General features: G+C 37.2%; 1 protein-coding gene across 5 annotated transcripts in view; it reads right to left on the reverse strand.

Moving 5' to 3' along the window:
• LOC129721214 (uncharacterized) overlaps nt 1-19,044 on the reverse strand; it is a 246,426-nt gene that overhangs the window by 40,275 nt on the left and 187,107 nt on the right. For all 5 annotated transcript variants that reach the window (XM_055673513.1, XM_055673512.1, XM_055673516.1 and 2 more), the window contains one exon: nt 6,465-6,564. In XM_055673513.1, coding sequence (XP_055529488.1) covers nt 6,465-6,564 — 100 coding nt within the window. The remainder of the gene's footprint in view (nt 1-6,464; nt 6,565-19,044) is intronic.

Below are 19,044 nucleotides of genomic sequence, written 5' to 3' on the forward strand. Positions count from 1 at the left end.
GATGAATAGTTTTTTCAGCAAAGTTGTAGAACTTTTCAAAATATGAACCATTGCAGAAGATATTAAATTTCTATGACGTCTATTTACTGAAATACAAAGCATTTTCGCTGTCAACCCCCTCAAATCTAGCTTTTCTAGCAGAAATTTTTAAATATTGTTTTTTAAAGATAATAATGTTCTAGACAAATATGACCAGCATAAAAACACAGGTTTCTTTCGAAGACAGCATGTTGCTACAATCGTTCTCTACTGAGCTAGAGCGTTTTTTCTCTTAATATTTATTTCCCAGATTTAAATGCGTATAGGGGAGAAAGAGGCAAACCGGTGCACATCATCAAATACTTTTTTCAAAGCTTAGACCTTGTACTATAAGCTAGGTAAACTTTGATACTTGACAATTCAAAAATTAATGAGTAGAGTGATGTTTTAGGTATGTATGTTTCTGGGGTTTTCTATAAAAAAATGCACAAACTACCTGATTCATGAGCGATGATTTGTGAATTTATGAAACAGATGACTCGCAATACTTTCAAAATCAGTGAGAACACTTCTTAGGTATATTTAGTTTTTGATAGATGCATCCATCAATCATCAGTCAGTAACATGAACACATAACAGCAATGTTTATTGTTAATTAGGATAGGGAACATATTTTAAACAGCTTTAGGAGCCGCCTGTGTATTGAAACGAAATAGTTGAAATCTGTAAGGTGAAATACGAACATGAGTATATCGATTTGTTCTCTATCCTTTTCTCTGTCAGCACTTGTTTTCAGATTCTAAAACCGATTTAGCAAACTTTAACAATGATCAATAAAAGTTCCCTTTCGAGGGACGTTATTCCAATCACCCCGAACCTTTTAAGCAGTTTGCATCTGTTTTGAAGGGGATTTATTTCAGCACCCGAATAGCGCCTGAATAGCTGCAATATTGAGTTTTTTCAAAGTTTTTTCCGTGTTGAACGGAATTTTATGTATTCGTAAGACAGCTAGTCAATAAAAAGTTTAGTTTCCATTATTGAAATTGTCGATATTGATCAAAATTCAGGAGATCGAGGCCCGTTTATTTCGACTGAATATAATAGACGCCGCTGCTTAAGCCGTTCCTTACCCTAATTATTTCATCTTCATCTGTCTCGTTTTCATTCTCTGTGAAAGTTAGTATAAGCTTAGCATCTTTTGAAAATTCTTGATGCTTCTTCAGAAAATTGGCCTGTCGGAATATTGAAATGGTTAATAATGTCCGCACCGTGAAATAATATTTTATGGCAAGTAAAACCAAGGATATATGGACACCAACATACGAGCAGTTTCCAAACAATAGTCTTTGAATTTTGATGCGTTAATTTCCCGGCCAGATGAAATGACTTCTAGTATTGTAGCGCAACGTTGAATTGCATGTAGATCATTTGTTGGTTTCCATATATCCTTGGTTTTACTTGCCAGCAACAGTCCATATGTTATGTGTTCATTTTAATCACGTCGAATGACTGATGGATCCATAATAGATGCACCAATCAACAACTAAATATGCCTTAGAAGTGTTGTCACTAATTTTAGAAGTTTTGCGAGATAATGTTTCATTAATTCACAAATCATCGTTCATGAATCAGGTAGTTTGTGCATTTTTGTATAGAAAACCCCAGAAACATACATACCTAAAACATCACTCTACTCATTCATTCATGAATTGTCAAGTATCAAAGTTTAACTAGCTTATAGTACAAGGTTTAAGGTTTGAAAAAAGTATTTGATGATGTGCACCGGTTTGCCTCCTTCTCCCCTATACGCATTTAAATCTGCGAAATAATTCAATGAAAAAACGCTCTAGCTCAGTATAGAACGATTGCAGCAACATGCTGTCTTCGAAAGAAACCTGTGTTTTTATGCTGGTCATATTTGTCTAGAACATTATGTTCTTTAAAAAATAATATTTAAAAAGTTATGCTAGAAAAACTAAATTTGAGGGGGTTGACAGCGAAAATGCTTTGTATTTCAGTAAATAGACGTCATAGAAATTTAATATCTTCTGCAATGGTTCATATTTTGAAAAGTTCTACAACTTTGCTGAAGAAACTATTCATGTATCTTCGCTGTATCAAAAGTTAGATTTTTTATTTTTAAGATAGTAGGCCATGATCAAAAAATTGTCTTTGGCTAACATCAACCGTTTAAGCACAAAAGAATAAAGTTCTTCAAATTGCCTTTTCTGACCACTGTGCAGTAGAGATGGTCGGGTTTCGGGTTTTCAAACCCAAAACCCGAACCCGACCCGTACCCGATGGGTTCAGGTCGGGTTCGGGTTTGAAAATTTTTGAAAGTGTCGGGTACGGGTTGGGTTCGGGTTTGTCAAAAAAAAAAAAAAATTTCGGGTTCGGGTTTGAAAATTTCGGGTTCAGGTCGGGTTTGGGTATGAAAACCTGAAACCCGACTATAAAATCTATGAAATCTCGGGTTCGGGCCGGGTTCGGGTTCCACAATTTCGGGTTCGGGTCGAGTTCGGGTTTCATAGAAAAAAAATTTCGGGTTCGGGTCGGGTTCGGGTTTAAATGAATAAAAGAATTTCGGGTTCGGGTCAGGCTCGGGTTTCGACCGAAAAAAAATTCGGGTTCGGGTCGGGTACGGGTTTGAAAAACATCAAACCCGACCATCTCTACAGTGCAGCGGTATCAAACAGACATATGCCGCTTCTGTGACAATGAAACTTAACCCTCTGAATACTTGCTATGCAAATGTGTAGTTCTACATAATCGTAGAAGACAATTTTTCAACAAGGGTATCTTAAGCCCTTCTGAAATATGGTTGGAAAATCCTAATAGGGTAGTTGAATTCATATTAAGAATTATACTAGATTGCTAGATAAACATTTCAAAAGGTCCTATCTGCTCTCATCGTTTTCCCAGAGCGTCTTTTTATTTTGGTAATGGTTCAGCTTTAGTGGCTTTCCCAAGCGTGGTTTTCGTTCAGGCTAGAGTGATCCTCAAGTGGTCTCAAGGAAAAGATGCGGGCTTTCAGCGATGGAATGAAAATTGAATAAAGTAACACTGCAGTGCAAAACGAACAGTAAAAAACTCTGTTGTGGAAAGTAAGAAAAAATTGCTGTCATTTTTTTCTTGATTAAAACAATACAAACCAAATACCAAAATTACGTTGGAGAAAAATCAGGAACTAGTTGCGGTCCATAATGGGTTGAAATTAGTGTTGATTTAAGATTTTTGGTAGTAAAAAAAATTTTTTTTTTGCGGTGTATATTTTTTAATTAGGCAGCATTCATTACCTACAATCCATTCCCATAGAAAAACTTCTATACAACTAAAGATTTCTAAGCTGCAGTGCTTTGTATGATGTACAGTGAAAGCCAATGCCAAAATACAATCGTCATTAGAAAATTACGCTTGAGTCTAAAAATTTTGTTCACTCAGGAAAAATAACTGAGAAGGGTTTCCGTAATCGTTGCCCATGAGATCCGGTGTATTGCCAGCTTCATATATCCAAGGTAGCGGCCCTAGTATGGCAATATGCTGAAAGCGTCCTACTACGAATAACTCAATTCAACCCAAGAGAACGAAAAGGAACAATAGTTAATAGGAAACTCAGTACTTGAAGTATGGGAGCTCAACTCGAATTGGCAAGCGTGGGTATTTTAGAACTGCGCAAAATGCGAATGGGGAAGTTGTAGCCATTCAAGTAATGCGGTTACCGAGCTTGAGTTTCGAATGGCAGATCCTATCGCGGGAACGACTTCAAATCTGCTGCAGTGGCTGCGACAGAGGTGATTATAGTGTCGGTTTCGTCATACGATGAAAACAGATGAGGTGGGCTAGTGACAGTTTTATGTGTTGAGAACCTTCAATTACAGTCTGATCAAACGACATGCCATGAAGAAGGAGCTTCTCGATAAAACATATGGAGAGTGCCCAAAACATGATATAAAGAGGTTCACCGAGGACTCAAACGAATAGGTTGAGCAGGAATAGTTTTTTTCCGTTCAATTATTGGTATGAACGGCCTTTATGCCACCAGTGATGAGATCGTCCTGAGATTGGTAAATTTCTCCGCAGCCAGAAAAAAATTAATCTGTAGCACATACTTCGCACGAAAAAACCCGAAAACACAAAAGGCGATCGACCATATTCGGGTTGACGGATGACATTTCTCAGACGTCATCGATGTGCAGTTTCTCCGGGGCCCAAACGTCGACCAGATTCACCCGGCGGGCGAATGTATACAAGTTGCTCATCAAGCTCATCGAGGAAGACACGGCTAAGCACTCAGAACGGAAAACTGTCAGAATTTGTTTTTACAGCTGGTTTTTATTTTTGTCAAAAACGCCGCGGAACCCTTGCGAATGCTTCGTGGAGCACGATTTGGGAACCCCTTCTCTAATGAAAAATTCAAAGGCCAAAAACTACAACCATAGAGTTGGAAATTACTCTTCAGGCTGCCCCCTGAACCTAAATTTCACTGAATCTTTTACTAATTTTACTAAAATAGTCAAATTAACTAGAGCAGGATGATTTATTATTCACATACAGCGAAGCTGTTTGTAAAACTCATTCTGAAATGATGTTATAAAATCAAGTACCAGCCAGTAGGATAAAGTCACTTGTTTCAGAGAACTCTCCAATAAATCGAGCGACATCAGACAAGATCGACGACATGTGGGATTGAATTGACTATCCTTATGGATGTAGACTTGAATTGCGCTGGTCCTTGTAGTGCTTTGCTTACGCTTCATGTCGCTGCTGTAGCAACGCGAGTTAACTAGCTTCAAAAGATTTACTGTCCCATGAGAAATGTTCGCCTTCTGTGCTAAAATATGCATATATGCAGCGCTCATTGCTTTGAAGTATTCACTAAGGAACGAGTTGAAGACCATCAATGGTCATGATATACCATGTGCTATTGAAAGTAGGAAAATAGCATTAGTGTTAGCTTGTGCAAGGTCATTAAAATGCACATTTGTTGTTGCTTGTGACTTGTTGCTACATAAAATTTTTATGGTTTAGTAAAATGAATTTAAAAAAATAACTCTTTCAGTAAACTGTAAAATCTGATATATTCAGCCATCTACTCACAATAATTACCCAGGATGAACAAATCGAACCACTTTCTGTGCTTTATTGTCGTGCATTATTGAACATCAACAACAATGCGTTAAGGCTGGAACTATCTTCAGCACCATTCTTTTGCCAACTAAGAGCGATCTCCTTTCTATTCAACTCGAAAGAACAATCAAAACAGTTCATCACCGTGATTACCCATGGAGATTGAAAATTACTTACCCTAGTTGAAGGATATTATTCTTGAGTGCTATTGCAGAGTTTGTTGTTATAACAATAAAGAACAAAACACCGCATGAACTGAATGAAGCCTTTCTTTAGAATTAGTCGTTAAAGTCCTTTTGGAAAATTATTTTCTGTACGATGTTATGAAAACAATTGTACGCTTCTAACTATTCACTTTTGCCCCACAAACAGTCACAAAGGCAGAAACTCCTGAGTTTAAACGCAACTTTGCGGCCAAAAAAAAAATTAACTTTTTGGCTCAACTGTTTTATTATACATTTCCACGATGAAATTATGTGTTCGTGTAGCGGATACACTTTGCAGAAGCTATTTAACTTCACTACAATAAATTTCACTCACCTCGCTGATCACATTATCTGCTCATAGCACACTCAACGGAATTGGCGACTATAAGTTTTGAACTAACAGTTCAGAACTCACGGGCAATTGAGAAGAAAGGCAATTCAATGAAATCCTTGAATGTAGAAAACATCGGAACGGAAAGCTCATAACGCCCAGAATTTGTATTAAATACCCTAAGCCATTTAGATTTGGCATCTTATAAAACTCAATGCTACTTTTTGCATATAACGGAGTACTGTGGAAAAATAAATTTCCAACCAACTACATATTATAAGCAAACCAGTAGGAAAACAATTTAGCCAATCTGTGGTCCATGTTCAAGTTACACAGAAAGCAACCACATAGACAAGTTTCGATAATTCAACCTATCTGCAGAACAGGCTAAAGTGCCGCTCCAGCAGACGATGAAATCTGATCTACTCTTGTCTAGTGGACATCGCATGGCATTCGACATCCTATTTCAATCCACTGCACAATCAATCGAACGTTCTTCTATGTGTTCTTCTTTTCCGTTTTCGCGCGTGGTAGCATTTCTGGTAAAATAAATCGTCGAACTTTTCCACTCTCGCATTTCATAGTCATTCCGCAGTGGGTTTTTTTGCTGCCACACGCATCGAACCCCATTCACAGTCAGAGCTTGAATAGGAAAAACTTTTTAGCAAATGCAAGTTTTCACTTGACGATGCACAAGCTGCAAGAGTAGCTTTGCCATATACCGTAAGCTGTCTTCGGAAAAAAGGGAAGTAAAATTGGTTGCAAAATGTTGGGTTGTAAAATGATAATTTTATTTATATAATTCAACTACAATGACTTACCAGTTTCTCCGCTACGAGGTGTGAAAATCGGTTTTCATACTCCCGGAAATAAATTGCACAAAGTTGCTCGATATCCATCAAATCCTTAGCCAGGAGGAATCTGTTATAGTTTGGGAAGAGATAGAGAGATAAAACGGATGACTGGGTATTTTTATCGATAAAAGTAAAGCGCGGTAATGGTGCGAAAAAATGGATGATGTAAAAGACGCGTTTCAAGAGCTTTTCTTCCATATTGCTTCGTTTTTTACGTAGTATTGCTTTGCTCGAATTCCAAGTATTCACCCAACTTGAGATCATGGGTTAAAACCAAAGAATGAGAATACGAGGTGAAGAGGTACCGTAAAACGGGGTATCATTGATCAGCGAGGTAGCATTGATCAGTTTTACCCTTCCCATGAATAAAACTGCTCCGTGATTACTTTTGCTAAATTTAGGTATAACATCTTAGTCTTGTGTCATTCGAGGTCTAAACAACATTGTGTTGGTTGAATTTCTTTTTGTTTTGATGACCAAATTTTAAAATTAATTTTACCGTTATATTTCTTACTCTCAGTAAGTGCCAAAAAGCAGCATTTTATACTATTCGAATATTGAACATTTCGTATTCATTGACATGTTTTCCCAATTGCTGACTTACAAAATACTTCTGGCAACTTTCGCGACCAATGTTTATGTAATTCATCATCGAAAGGTAAAGTTACATATGGCATAAAAATGCCTCGCAGTACATACCGCGGCTAGGTGCAAGGACAGGACTATCCTCTGCACTGCAGTAAGAGCAGTCAAGAAGAACGTGATGTCAATCCGGGAAGGGTCTCTAAACATGTTATCAAAGCATTATCTAACATTTTTAGTTCAAAAAGGTTTCAATAGAAGGTGTGACTTTTAGGCTTAGAAAAAATTTTCCCTCGTCCAGACGGGAGGTTTCAATACTATTCGAAATTGAAACTGATCAAAGTTTCCCCAAATAATGAAAATTGAAGCAACAACGAAAAAAAATGTTTTAAAAGTTCAAGGTTTTCGAAGAGCGTTTAAAACTAACTTCTCAAGTTCAAGTTCTCAAGTTCCTTCTAAGGATGCCAGTACTGGTTTTATAAATATGTAAACCTGTAATTTCAGTTGTAAAATATATAAATACTCACGAAAAAGTGAAAAAAAGATCAATGTTACCCCGTTTTACGGTACATACAATTACACCTTAGCAAATGACACCGGAAGTGCAGAATCAAACGAATTATGCAAACAGTGTGAATATTTGTTGAATGAAGTTACATTCAGACATAGATCCTTATAGCAGCAATATTCATGGAAACGTTTGTTCCGATTTATGGAAACTAGTTGCATGTTTAACCCATATCTTGAGCAATGAAATTCTTTTGTGATATTGTAGTTTCCATTAAAGAGTCAGAAATGAGCGTTTCCATGCCAAACGTCGTTTTGAATTGAATAAAACTTTGCACGTGTATTTGACTTAGCAAACTGAGAATTTTTCGCGGGCGGATAGATTTCTTGAGACTTAAGTGTTATTTTCTAAAGGGTATAAGCATTTTGGCATGGGTTTTTTTAAACATTCTAGCTCAGAAACCTTGCGGGCGGTATGAGAGGGTTAGGTAATGTACCATCATCGGAACAACTTTTATGTACGAAATTTCTTCACTATTTAAAGAAAAATATATCATTTATTAAGCAAAATATCAAGCAACTTCTTCTGATGCTGTTCAGAAAGTTTCATCAAAATTGTTTAAGTATTTCTATTAGTAGAAATGTTTGAAAAAATGATCCATTTTCGAATACAATTTTCTCTTACAATTTCTATCATACCTTGTTTTCATGCAGTGATAATGGAATCAAATATTCTGAAACAGTCTTGTCCACTTACTCATCTTTGTGCATTTATCAACACATAAATTGCGTCACATCAGTTTTTTAGTAGGCATTGCGATGAGCAAGAAAAAAAAACACAACCTTATTGAGCGATGCCTTTGCGCGTAGGGAGTGTGGAATATAACTACACACATGAGTAGGCGAGCCAAAGCTGCGTGCTGTTGAGTAAATTTACTGTGTCTGGGCTAAATTTATCATAGACCCGCACCGTGATAGTAAAAAAACTCAGTGAGTATAGCGCAGAGTCCTACGTAAACGCTACAGAACAAGTTATTAAGGAAACAGCCAGAAAAGTTTTCCCAGCTAGATTTTTCATCATAGTGCCCTTATCAATGAGCAATAAATGTGCGCTATCTACATTCCATCAGTTGCAATCGAAAAAGTCTCTCTGCGGGAGCTTTATGCGCTTACTCTTTACAATACAAGCTTTCTAATGTTGCGTATTTTGCTTTCTCCACACAGTGTGCATTTGCTTTTAGCGCGCGAAAAAAATAATCAACTCATCCGTTTTTTTTTAATATGCTTCAGTGTTCTGTGCAAATTATATGAGCCTCTTTGTTACACACGATGAGTATGCCAAGACTGTTCTAAAACATTTAAATTTTATGTAGAAACACTTTTTGTGGAATGTGCAAAATATTTACTTCAAAGTGTCAATTATTGGTGAAATGTGAAGGCCTGTTTTGTATCATGATCGAAACCGCATTGAATCATAATCGCAACAGCTTACTTCTGAGACTTCACTACTTTATTTTACCTGTGCTTGGTATAAAATGATGGATTTCACCTAGGTAGGTACAATTCATGGAAAAGATTTTGTTAGAAAAACTTTTTGTGCAAAGTTTCATGAGTTTAATTGGTCAAAACACCATGCCGGAGACCGGGCGATTGCGGGTTCAAGTCCCGTCGGGATGCGGTATATTTTTCCAAATCTGTATCTTATTTCCTGTTCGCTTATTTTTTGCTCTTCCTACTTCACATACTGTCTGCTCAATGAACCAGCAAAGTTTCATTTAAATCGAATATGGTCGCAAAAATTAACAGGAGGGTTGTGTGCAAAGCCACGACCGCAAGGATGAAATAGAATACTTTTACAAGAAAGAAAACCCGGCTGCTTGCGTGTCAGTAATTTTTTAATTTGTTGTTCAATTCAATATCGGATAAGATACCGATCACATCTTGGCGTTATCACTGACAGTGCGAATAAAGTATTCCTTGTGATAAAATAAACAGTGAAAAGCTGATTTAACACTCAAAACTAGACGGCTCATGTGTTGTAAAAATGAGTCAACTTCTCATTGAATGCATTTAATAGAGACTGCATTTCACTAAAGTGCCTTACTGCATCAGCTGCTATCGATGCTAAACCCGCTGCAACTGCTACGCTATCCGGAGCCATGCCGATGTTTTGGCCGCTATACGCTGCTATTGGTATCCTCTGTCCCTGCATCAGCTGGCCCAGCTGCTATCGATGCTGAGATAGGCTGCGACTAGTGCACTATCCATTGCTATGCCACAGCTGTGGCCGCTATCCGCTTGCTATCCACTGCACTGCTACTGCTGCTTCTAAGGGAAGACTGCTGTTGTCGCTGTCTAGAACTATTATGAGCGGCTTCGACTGAAACAGGCTCTTATATATATTTTATAGGGATAAAAAATCTATCGATAGTAGTAGGAAATCATCGATGACTATCGATAGCCATTTCAGTCGATATTTCCCATCCTTATTCTTATACAGACAAATAGCAAATTTTAAATGGCAAGGTCTACGACTAATCAGATCAGTCGAATTTTGCGCTTCAACAAGGATTGACCATTCTCAATAATATAATTGCTTGTCATAATTTGAACTTGATAATTTTTGAATTTTAATTATGCGAAAAATTATTTTTTATGCTGTTAATGAAAGCTTTTCGGATGTTGTGCTCATGACTGAAGAAAAGATAATTGGGGGCAAATAAACACTGAAAAGCTTTCCAGAACGTTCTTTTCATTGGATGCATTTGCTAGTGTGCCTGCTATCGCTCAGAGACAGCATTTCCCTAAAATGCCACACTGCATCAGCTGGCCCTGCTTGTATTGATGCGGAGACCAACGTCAACCGCTGCGCTATCCCCGTTGCCACAGTAGTGGACGCTTCCGTTGTCATAAGTATCCGCTGCCCTGCATCACCTGGTCCTGCTATCGATGCTGAGACGCGCTCCGCTATCCGTTGCCATACCACAGCTGTGGCCCTTATCCGCTGCACTGCTACTGCTGCTGCTAAGGGGGGACTGCTCCTGTTGCCATACCACAGCTGTGGCCGTTATCCGCTGCACTGCTACTGCTGCTGCTAAGGGGGGACTGCTCCTGTTGCAGTCTAGAATTATAATGAGCGGCTTCGAGTGAAACAGGCTCTTACATAGGCCAAATTGCACGTTTCAAATGGCAAGGTCTATGATTCTGTCGACCGTGCTTGGGAAACAATCATATAACGACCAATCAGAGGCCGAAGTTTTCGCTTTGACAAGGCTTGACTATTTTCAATAGTACAATAGTTTGAAAAATAAAATTACAATTATCTGCATTTGGGAAGAATCTTAGAAGATTTTCCAACCTTTTGCTGCAAGAACGAAGGAAATCCATCTAATACTAACAGATTTATTTACATTTTTAATTTGACATATTTTTCACTTTTTTCGGTTTTAGATTTTCATTTTACATCCCTATGTAGCCGAACTTCCTGAGAGAAGTATTCCACCTCAAAAAATTTCGTATGGTCAGATCACTTGGCATGGAAATGCTCAAATGTCAAACATATATTGTATTGGCACCGCCCTCTTAAAATTCGAATCAATTTTGTTGGTGTGTGGACCTCACTTATATTCGCATACGTTTCTTTTGAAAACAAAGCTCACCAATGACTGTTAGGAAATTGTTTCAATTCATTGAAAAATATTGGAAAAATTAAGTTGGATATCCTGCAAATGAAAACTGTTGAAGAGATTGTGTATGAGATATTACGACAACGGATTAACGGAGAACTTTTTACAATAGATTAGAGAATACATTCGATAGGAGTTTATCAATTTGATGGTCTGGAGCGGTAAATTTCAGTAATACCTTACTTTCAACTTTTTATTTTTAATGATTGATAACACTGGTCGACAGAATGAAAAACAAGTGCATTCCAAAAGCCCAAACCGGAAAAAATGAAAGACTATAGCTATTCAACCTTTCCTATAAATTTTGGTGCTCCTAGCCATTACCAGTGACAGTGTCGTATAAAAATTGCTCGCCGGGTTCGTCGCTTTAACGTTTTGTCTACGAGGTAATGGCTAGGGACACCAAAATTCACAGAAATGGATAGCTATAATCTTTCATTTTTTTTGTTTAAGCTTGAGCAACGCACCTGTGTTGACCAGTGTAATTCTCGAGAGGAACGTTGTTTTATTGGCTTGAAGTAATTTGAAAATAATGTTGAAGGTTGCTCGAACATCGGCTGAGCACCTCATCACCGTTGAAAAAATAAATTCTGCTCGATTAAAATGCTATGCGAAATATTGTGTATTATTAATATTATTGACGATTGGTATAAGTTATACGGACAGGATTACTTACATTGTATTGTACTATGCGCCTAAGCCTTTTCACTATCCAATACAGCTTCCCTTTTTTTTAATTTTTTTTTTAAAGGGGGATTTGTTAGTAGCTTAAGTATTTATGATAAATATTAGTAAATAATGAGTATGTGTGTCCAATCACAAATGGAGACTAGGATTAGGATTTGTTTGCTTTCGTAATTAAAACTTATCTTTCGTAGGGATTTAAACCTACTTGTCAAAAAAGGGGAAGAAAACTTACAACTAACTTAATTGCTAGCTTATTGGCTATAAAGAGAGCTTATCGTAGCAATTGTGGATTGCAACGATTTTTTTCGAAAATTGTTAATAATTTTATTTGACATAGCTTCTAATGTTTCAACACCAGTAAGTCTATGTAATTCGAGTGTACCAAACCAAGGAGGACGCTTCAAAATCATTTTCAGAATTTTATTCTGAATCCTTTGAAGCGTTTTATTCCTTGTTGAACAGCAACTTGACCAGATCGGTATAAAGCATTGCTGGTCTAAAAATTTGTTTGTAAATCAAAAGTTTGTTCTTTAAACAAAGTTTAGAATTCCTGTTAATAAGAGGACATAAACATCTCGTATATTTTATGCACTTGGCTTGTATACTCTCAATGTGCTCTTTGAAAATAAGTTTTTTATCGTAAATTAGTCCCAAGTACTTAACCTTATCAGACCAACTTAAAATAACCCCATTCATCTTGACAACGTGAGTATTGTTTGGCTTGAGGAAAGAAGCCCTAGTCTTATGCGGAAAAATTATCATTTGAGTTTTAGAAGCATTGGGATTTTCCACTTTTGCAAATAGGAAGAAAAAATATCTAAACTTTTCTGCAATCGACTGTATATGACACGAAGACTTTTTCCTTTACGGAAATGCTTGTGTCATCGCAGAAAAATGACTTTGTGCATCCTGTAGGCAAATCAGGAAGATCTGGAGTGAAGATGTTGTACAGGACTGGACCCAAGACTGAACATTGAGGCACACCTGCTCTGACAGGGAATCTATCAGATTTTGAACTCTGATAGACAACCTGCAGAGTTCGATCAGTAAGATAATTTTTTAAAATTTTGATTAGGAAAATTGGATAATTAAAAGTTTGCAATTTCGCAATGAAACCTTTATGCCAAACACTGTCGAATGTTTTTTCTATGTCCAAAAGAGCAGCACCAGTGGAATAACCTTCTGATTTATTAGCTCGTGTCATATTAGGAACACAGCTTCCCTTGAAAAAAAAAAATAACAGGAAGGTTGTGTGCAAAGCCACGACCGCAAGGTTGAAGTAGAATACTTTTACAAGAAAGATAACCCGGCTGCTTGCGTGTCAGTCTTTTTTCTAGTAAATAAACGTTGACTAATCAGATCAATCGCCGCTTTCCGCCATCGCTGGTATCTACTGCACTGCTAGTGCTGCTGCTAAGGGAGGAAGACTGCTGTTGTCGCTGTCTAGAACTATTATGAGCGGCATCGACTGAAACAGGCTCTTATATAGGTATGAAAAACCTATCGATAGTTATCGATAGGAGAAAGAAATCATCGATAACTATCGATAGCCATATCGGTCGATATTTCCCATCTTTACTCTTATACTGACCAAGAGCACATTTCAAATTGCAAGATCTATGTTTCTGTCGACTGTGCTTGGGAAGCAATCATGTTAACAACCAATCGGATCAATCGAATTTTGCGCTTCAACAAGGATTGACCATTCTCAATAATATAGTGAGTTGCTTGTCATGATTGGAGCTTGTTTTTAAATTTTGATTTTGCGAAAAATTGATTTTTATGCAGATAATGAAAGTTTCGGCTGTCGTGTTCATGACTGAACGAAAAGATAATTCAGTACGTTCTGAGACACGGAGATAAAGTAAAATTTATAACTTTTACAAATTTAAAAATGTGAATTACCTCATCAGAAAATATTACCTCTTCAACCAAGTTTTTATTTCATCCTGAAAAGGACAATTTGTTGTTCATTTCAGTATCGGAAAAGAAGCCGATCACATCTTTGCGTTATCACTGACAGTGCGAATAAAGTATTCCTGGTGATAAAATAAACAGTGAAAAGCTGATTTAACACTCAAAACTAGACGGCTCACGTGTTGTCAAAATGAGTCAACTTTTCATTGAATGCATTTACTAGTGCCCACTATCGCACAGAGACTACATTTCACTAAAGTGCCTCACTGCATCAGCCGCTATCGATGCTGAGATCCGCTGCAACTAGTGCGCTATCCATAGCCATGCCACAGTTGTGGCCGCTATACGCTGCCATTGGTATCCGCTGTCCCTGCATCAGCTGGCCCAGCTGCTATCGTTGCTGGAATCCGCTTCAACTAGTGCGCTACCCATTGCTACGCCACAGCTGTGGCCACTTTCCGCCATCGCTGGTATCTACTGCACTGTTAGTGCTGCTGCTAAGGGAGGACGACTGCTGTTGTCGCTGTCTAGAACTATTAGGGCATCTTCAGCGGTGGTCTATTTTTGAAACAACTTCATACTAGATTTACACCAGCGAAACCTAAATAGAACCAGCTAATATAGACCAGCTTTTCGTTCTCCGCATCGGTGCTGTATATCTTGTTGTTTTAAACCGCTGACATCTGTCACACTGTCAACAAATTAATACCCCATGCTATCAGTCAATGAGACTTGTTATAATAAAAAACACTCAATATTTAACAAACGGAAATTCGATTATTTTTACGCACATCAAACGATTACTTTGGCAAGACATTTTATATCCACAAGACTTTATGGATTTGACGGTTTGACCCGAGCGTCAATGAAATTTCTCAGGATGAATTGGTATGATCTAAAATTTCTGCTACAAGTAGGGTTTCGGAGGATAGCGTAAAATATTTGATCGCGTAGGTCACATACTGCCAGTTATGCTTCAAGCTTAAAAATAGCAGTCATTGTCATTTGTCCTGCGGCTCATCTAACCCGCAAAGTCGAAAAATACGAAAAACGAAACATAACGCCCCCCAGCGATCATTTAGTTTTGTTCGAGTTGCTCGAAACGAAATGCGCAATGTCACCCCAGCATTTTGAACGTTTTCAGTTCAGTGTCTTCTAGGAACATTTTTCTGGCCTCTTAAGTTCTCCTCGAGTTCCAATACAATTAAGGCGACGGTTATGGTCTTTCAGAATTCCCCCTTTTGTTGGTCGGTTTCCTTGATGCCAAAAACGACACCTGTTCCTGTTCATATTCTGCTTCAAAAAAGCCACAAAAATGAATTGTGAGTTGTCATAAAAAATCTTTGTTTTGTTTATTCCCCAACACTCGCAAAACGCTTATATGGAAATAACCAAAAATGAGGTATTCAATTGAAATATGACATTTTACCCACCTATTGGCAGCGTACAAAGGGTTTTAGAACGATCTATTTCTTGTTCCAAAAAGTGACAAAAATAGACCAAAACGTATACCAGTTTCAAATTTTTTCAATTTAGGTCTGGTATAAAACAAAATTTACACCACCGGTGCAGCAGTGAATTTGAGTTTGTTCCAAAAAAATGGAACAAAACAACGATTTGGACCACCGTTGAAGATGCCCTTATGAGAGGCTTCGACTGAAACAGGCTCTTATATAGGCCAGATAGCATGTTTTAAATTGCAAGGTATATGATTCTGTCGACCGTGCTTGGGAAGCAATCATAAAACGACCAATCAGAGGTCGAATTTTTCGTTTTGACAAGGCTTGACTATTTTAAATAGTACAATAGTGTCAATAATAAAATTACAATTATCTTCTTTTGGAAAGAATCTTAGAAGATTTTCCAATCTATTGCTGTACGAACGAAGGAAATCCATCGAATACTAACCGATTTATTAACATTTGAAATTGGACATATTCTTCACTTTTTTCGGTTTTAGATTTTCATTTCACATCCCTATGTAGCCGAACTTCCTGAAAGAAGTATTCTACTTCAAAAACGAAAGGGCCGAAACTTCGGGTAATGTGTACCCTCAACGACTCATTATATTTTTTATAATATAATATTTTGAATCTCACTTTACAGTGAAAACTGCAGAATTGAGAATCTTTGTAAGCACGGTAATTCCTATTAGATTTTCACGCGATGAGATACTTAATAGGCCCCTAGATAAACTATTTCGTCTTGACGACGTACAGTCCATTGAATGTATGGGAACGAAAAATTAAAGCTACTATTTGCTACTATTACAATCTCAAAAGTTAAATTATTTGTGCGGAAGTCTAAAATACTCATTTCTTTGGAATATTTTCCATTTCGAGATGGAAGGCTTGTAAAGTATTTTCAAATAATTTCTAGGCGTGCGTTTTATTTTTATTCAATTGCCCATTAATTATATTCAGATGCATTCTATTTATACTTGTATACATTTTACTGTTGCAAAACATTAACCTGTGATTAATTTGGGAATATTTTAGGCTATTTTACATATAAATTACGTGTTATTAAAAAATAAGTGTGTTATATAAAAAATAAGAGACATTGTTCTTTCTTGTTTGCAGAGGAATCATTCGACCACGTGAATTCTGGTTGAAAGTGCTAACTTGAGCAACGACAACAACTTTCAGAGTTTTAAGGGTATTCCAAATTGAAAGAAAACGAGAGATTTAGAGAGGTACTTTTTTGACGAACGATTTAAAATCGAAATTTTCTTTTTTAATTACCCATTCCCAGTGAATGATATGTGACATCACCTAACATTAATATTTTGATTTAAGTTTAATAAAACTATTTGAAAAGTTGCACGATGAAACTATTCGGAATGGTAAGAGAGCAGATCAATCTTTATTATGATGAGGAATGAGAGTTTGAAGTTCATTTTTTGAGGTAAAAACTGGTTCCTCTCCGCAGGGATAGGGTTAGGCATAAAGAAGCATGACCAAGAAGCCTTCAACATTCACATGTGTTACAAAATACCTTTTCAGTAACATGTAACAATGTAGAAGTTACATGCTTTAAAAATAACGCGTCACTTGAGCAGTCCACAGTTCCAACACCGTATAGGTGAACTTATGAGGTTATTAACCCTCTAGTGCCCAATGCCGCCATTTGGCGGGCATCAGTCAAACCTCTAAAAAGCTTCAATAAATACTTAAAAAGTGTTTATAATGGTTCATAGTGATTTTATCGAAGCTCGTCTAGAAATTAACTTGGGCACTAGAGGGTTAATATCTTAAGGGTATCAGTACGGCCTCTGGATCCTAATTCCGAGAATACTAATATTAGGTGACATTTGGCCATTGCAGGCTATTTTACAATAAACCGGAAGCCATTATCTATAATTTCAAAACGGTTTCTAGAGTCGATCTCTAGACTCTGAGAATCATTCTGATTCCAGAAATCCCAACGTATTAGGTGGTTATTAATAGGTTTATGCTGTTCTCCAGGGCCGGAAGTTGCGGCTATGGAATCTAAAATTACGCCTGATTTCAGGTATCTGGACATTATCCAGAGTAAACATTCATGTTATTTTGGTATTTGGCCATATTTGGTTGGTTTCCAGAAACCGAAAATCATCATCTTGGACTTCAGAATGGCATTCGGATATCTTTGGATATAATTCCGGTTTATGAAATACCCATATTGCATGGTATTCGGCCTTGTTCTCAGCTCTGATTGGTCGAAATCTGCAGGCACAACAAGGTTAATCATTTTTCAAGTAATTCGATAAATATTTTTTTGTGTACGCTCCTTTCACCAGTATTAGCAAAAATGTTTAGTATGTCGAATTACAGTATTCCGTTGTTTAGTTCATTTTATTTTGTTCTGTTTTGTTTCTGTCAAAGCACTGTATTTACATTCGCTACAAACTTGTAAACATCTCATCTAATTGAGTTGCTAGTTCCTTACTCGAGTTCTACATCAAACTTTTCCCAAGCCTGATGAATGATGATCAATAAAAGAGCTGTCCATAGCATTCGTTATGCTTTCTGTTTCAAGGCTCCAGATTTCTTGGCCTCGAGGCAAGTAAGAACTATTGCACCGAATGTCTGCATAAACCCCGCATATGAAAAAGCCGGCGCTAGCCTCTTTCTATGTGTTATTTCGAATTCTCAAACACAATTTGTCTAGTCTCTCTCTCTTCCTCCATGAAGCTGGTTTTGTCACTGGTTTTCGATGTGGTCTCGTGAAACCGACTGTCTGAATGATTCAGCAACCATTTAACAGTTCGGCACACTCCGACGTCAGCGAATATCTCAAAACAGAAAGGATTCCTTGCACAATCTGTCCTTTCTAGCGATTTAATTCCGTAAAATAAAAATGAAATTTTGGTTGGATAATTCCGAACGGCCGGCGATGCAACTTGTGAAGCCTGTGAGGGTCGGACTGGATTTAAGCAACCATGAGTTTCCAGCAAGCAGTCAACCAGTTTTGGCAAATGTCAATTGCTATTGTCGGAAAGCGAAAAAGTGATTAATTAAAAGTGTCCTCCAGCCAGTAGCGATATAGAATATCCTACATCTAAAATATCATTACACTCAACTGGCAATGAACATTAGCCACTTTGGTGTGACAGCAAGCTAGCGGACATTTGATGAATAAGCAAAAGCTTCAAGCATACCCTGACAATAACTAATCACCGTCGATGAAAAAATGTTTACATTATGTAACTTGTGCATCCTTTTGGGCGCATACATAAAATGCATTACCCACACTGCAACAACGTAAATTCAATCTATCATTTGGTGTCATGCCCACATTAATGTGTGCGACCGAGAAATGATGGGATTTGGTGGGCCACTTTTCTTATTCTTATTCAGAAAAAACCTGATGGTTTTGGTATAAAGTGAGCTGCAAATGATTTTGATTAATGTTGGTGAGCACATACAAATCAGGAACAGCAATAGCTTATCATTTATTATCGTTTTATAAAAAGCTCTGCCACCTAGTGGTGTACTGACAAGCGTAGCAATGCATACACAGTAAAAAATTCTGAATATTACACGTCACGTAACATATTTTCTCTTTTAAAGTTCAGTTTCTTCTGACTATGTGCAATATCATTTAAATTTGCGTATTTTTAAAATGTTATGGATTTTTTTACCATTAGCGATGGAGGCAATTCTTTATATGCGATTCGACATAAA

The sequence above is a fragment of the Wyeomyia smithii genome, chromosome 2 (genome assembly GCF_029784165.1).
Source record: "Wyeomyia smithii strain HCP4-BCI-WySm-NY-G18 chromosome 2, ASM2978416v1, whole genome shotgun sequence".
NCBI lineage: Eukaryota > Metazoa > Arthropoda > Insecta > Diptera > Culicidae > Wyeomyia > Wyeomyia smithii.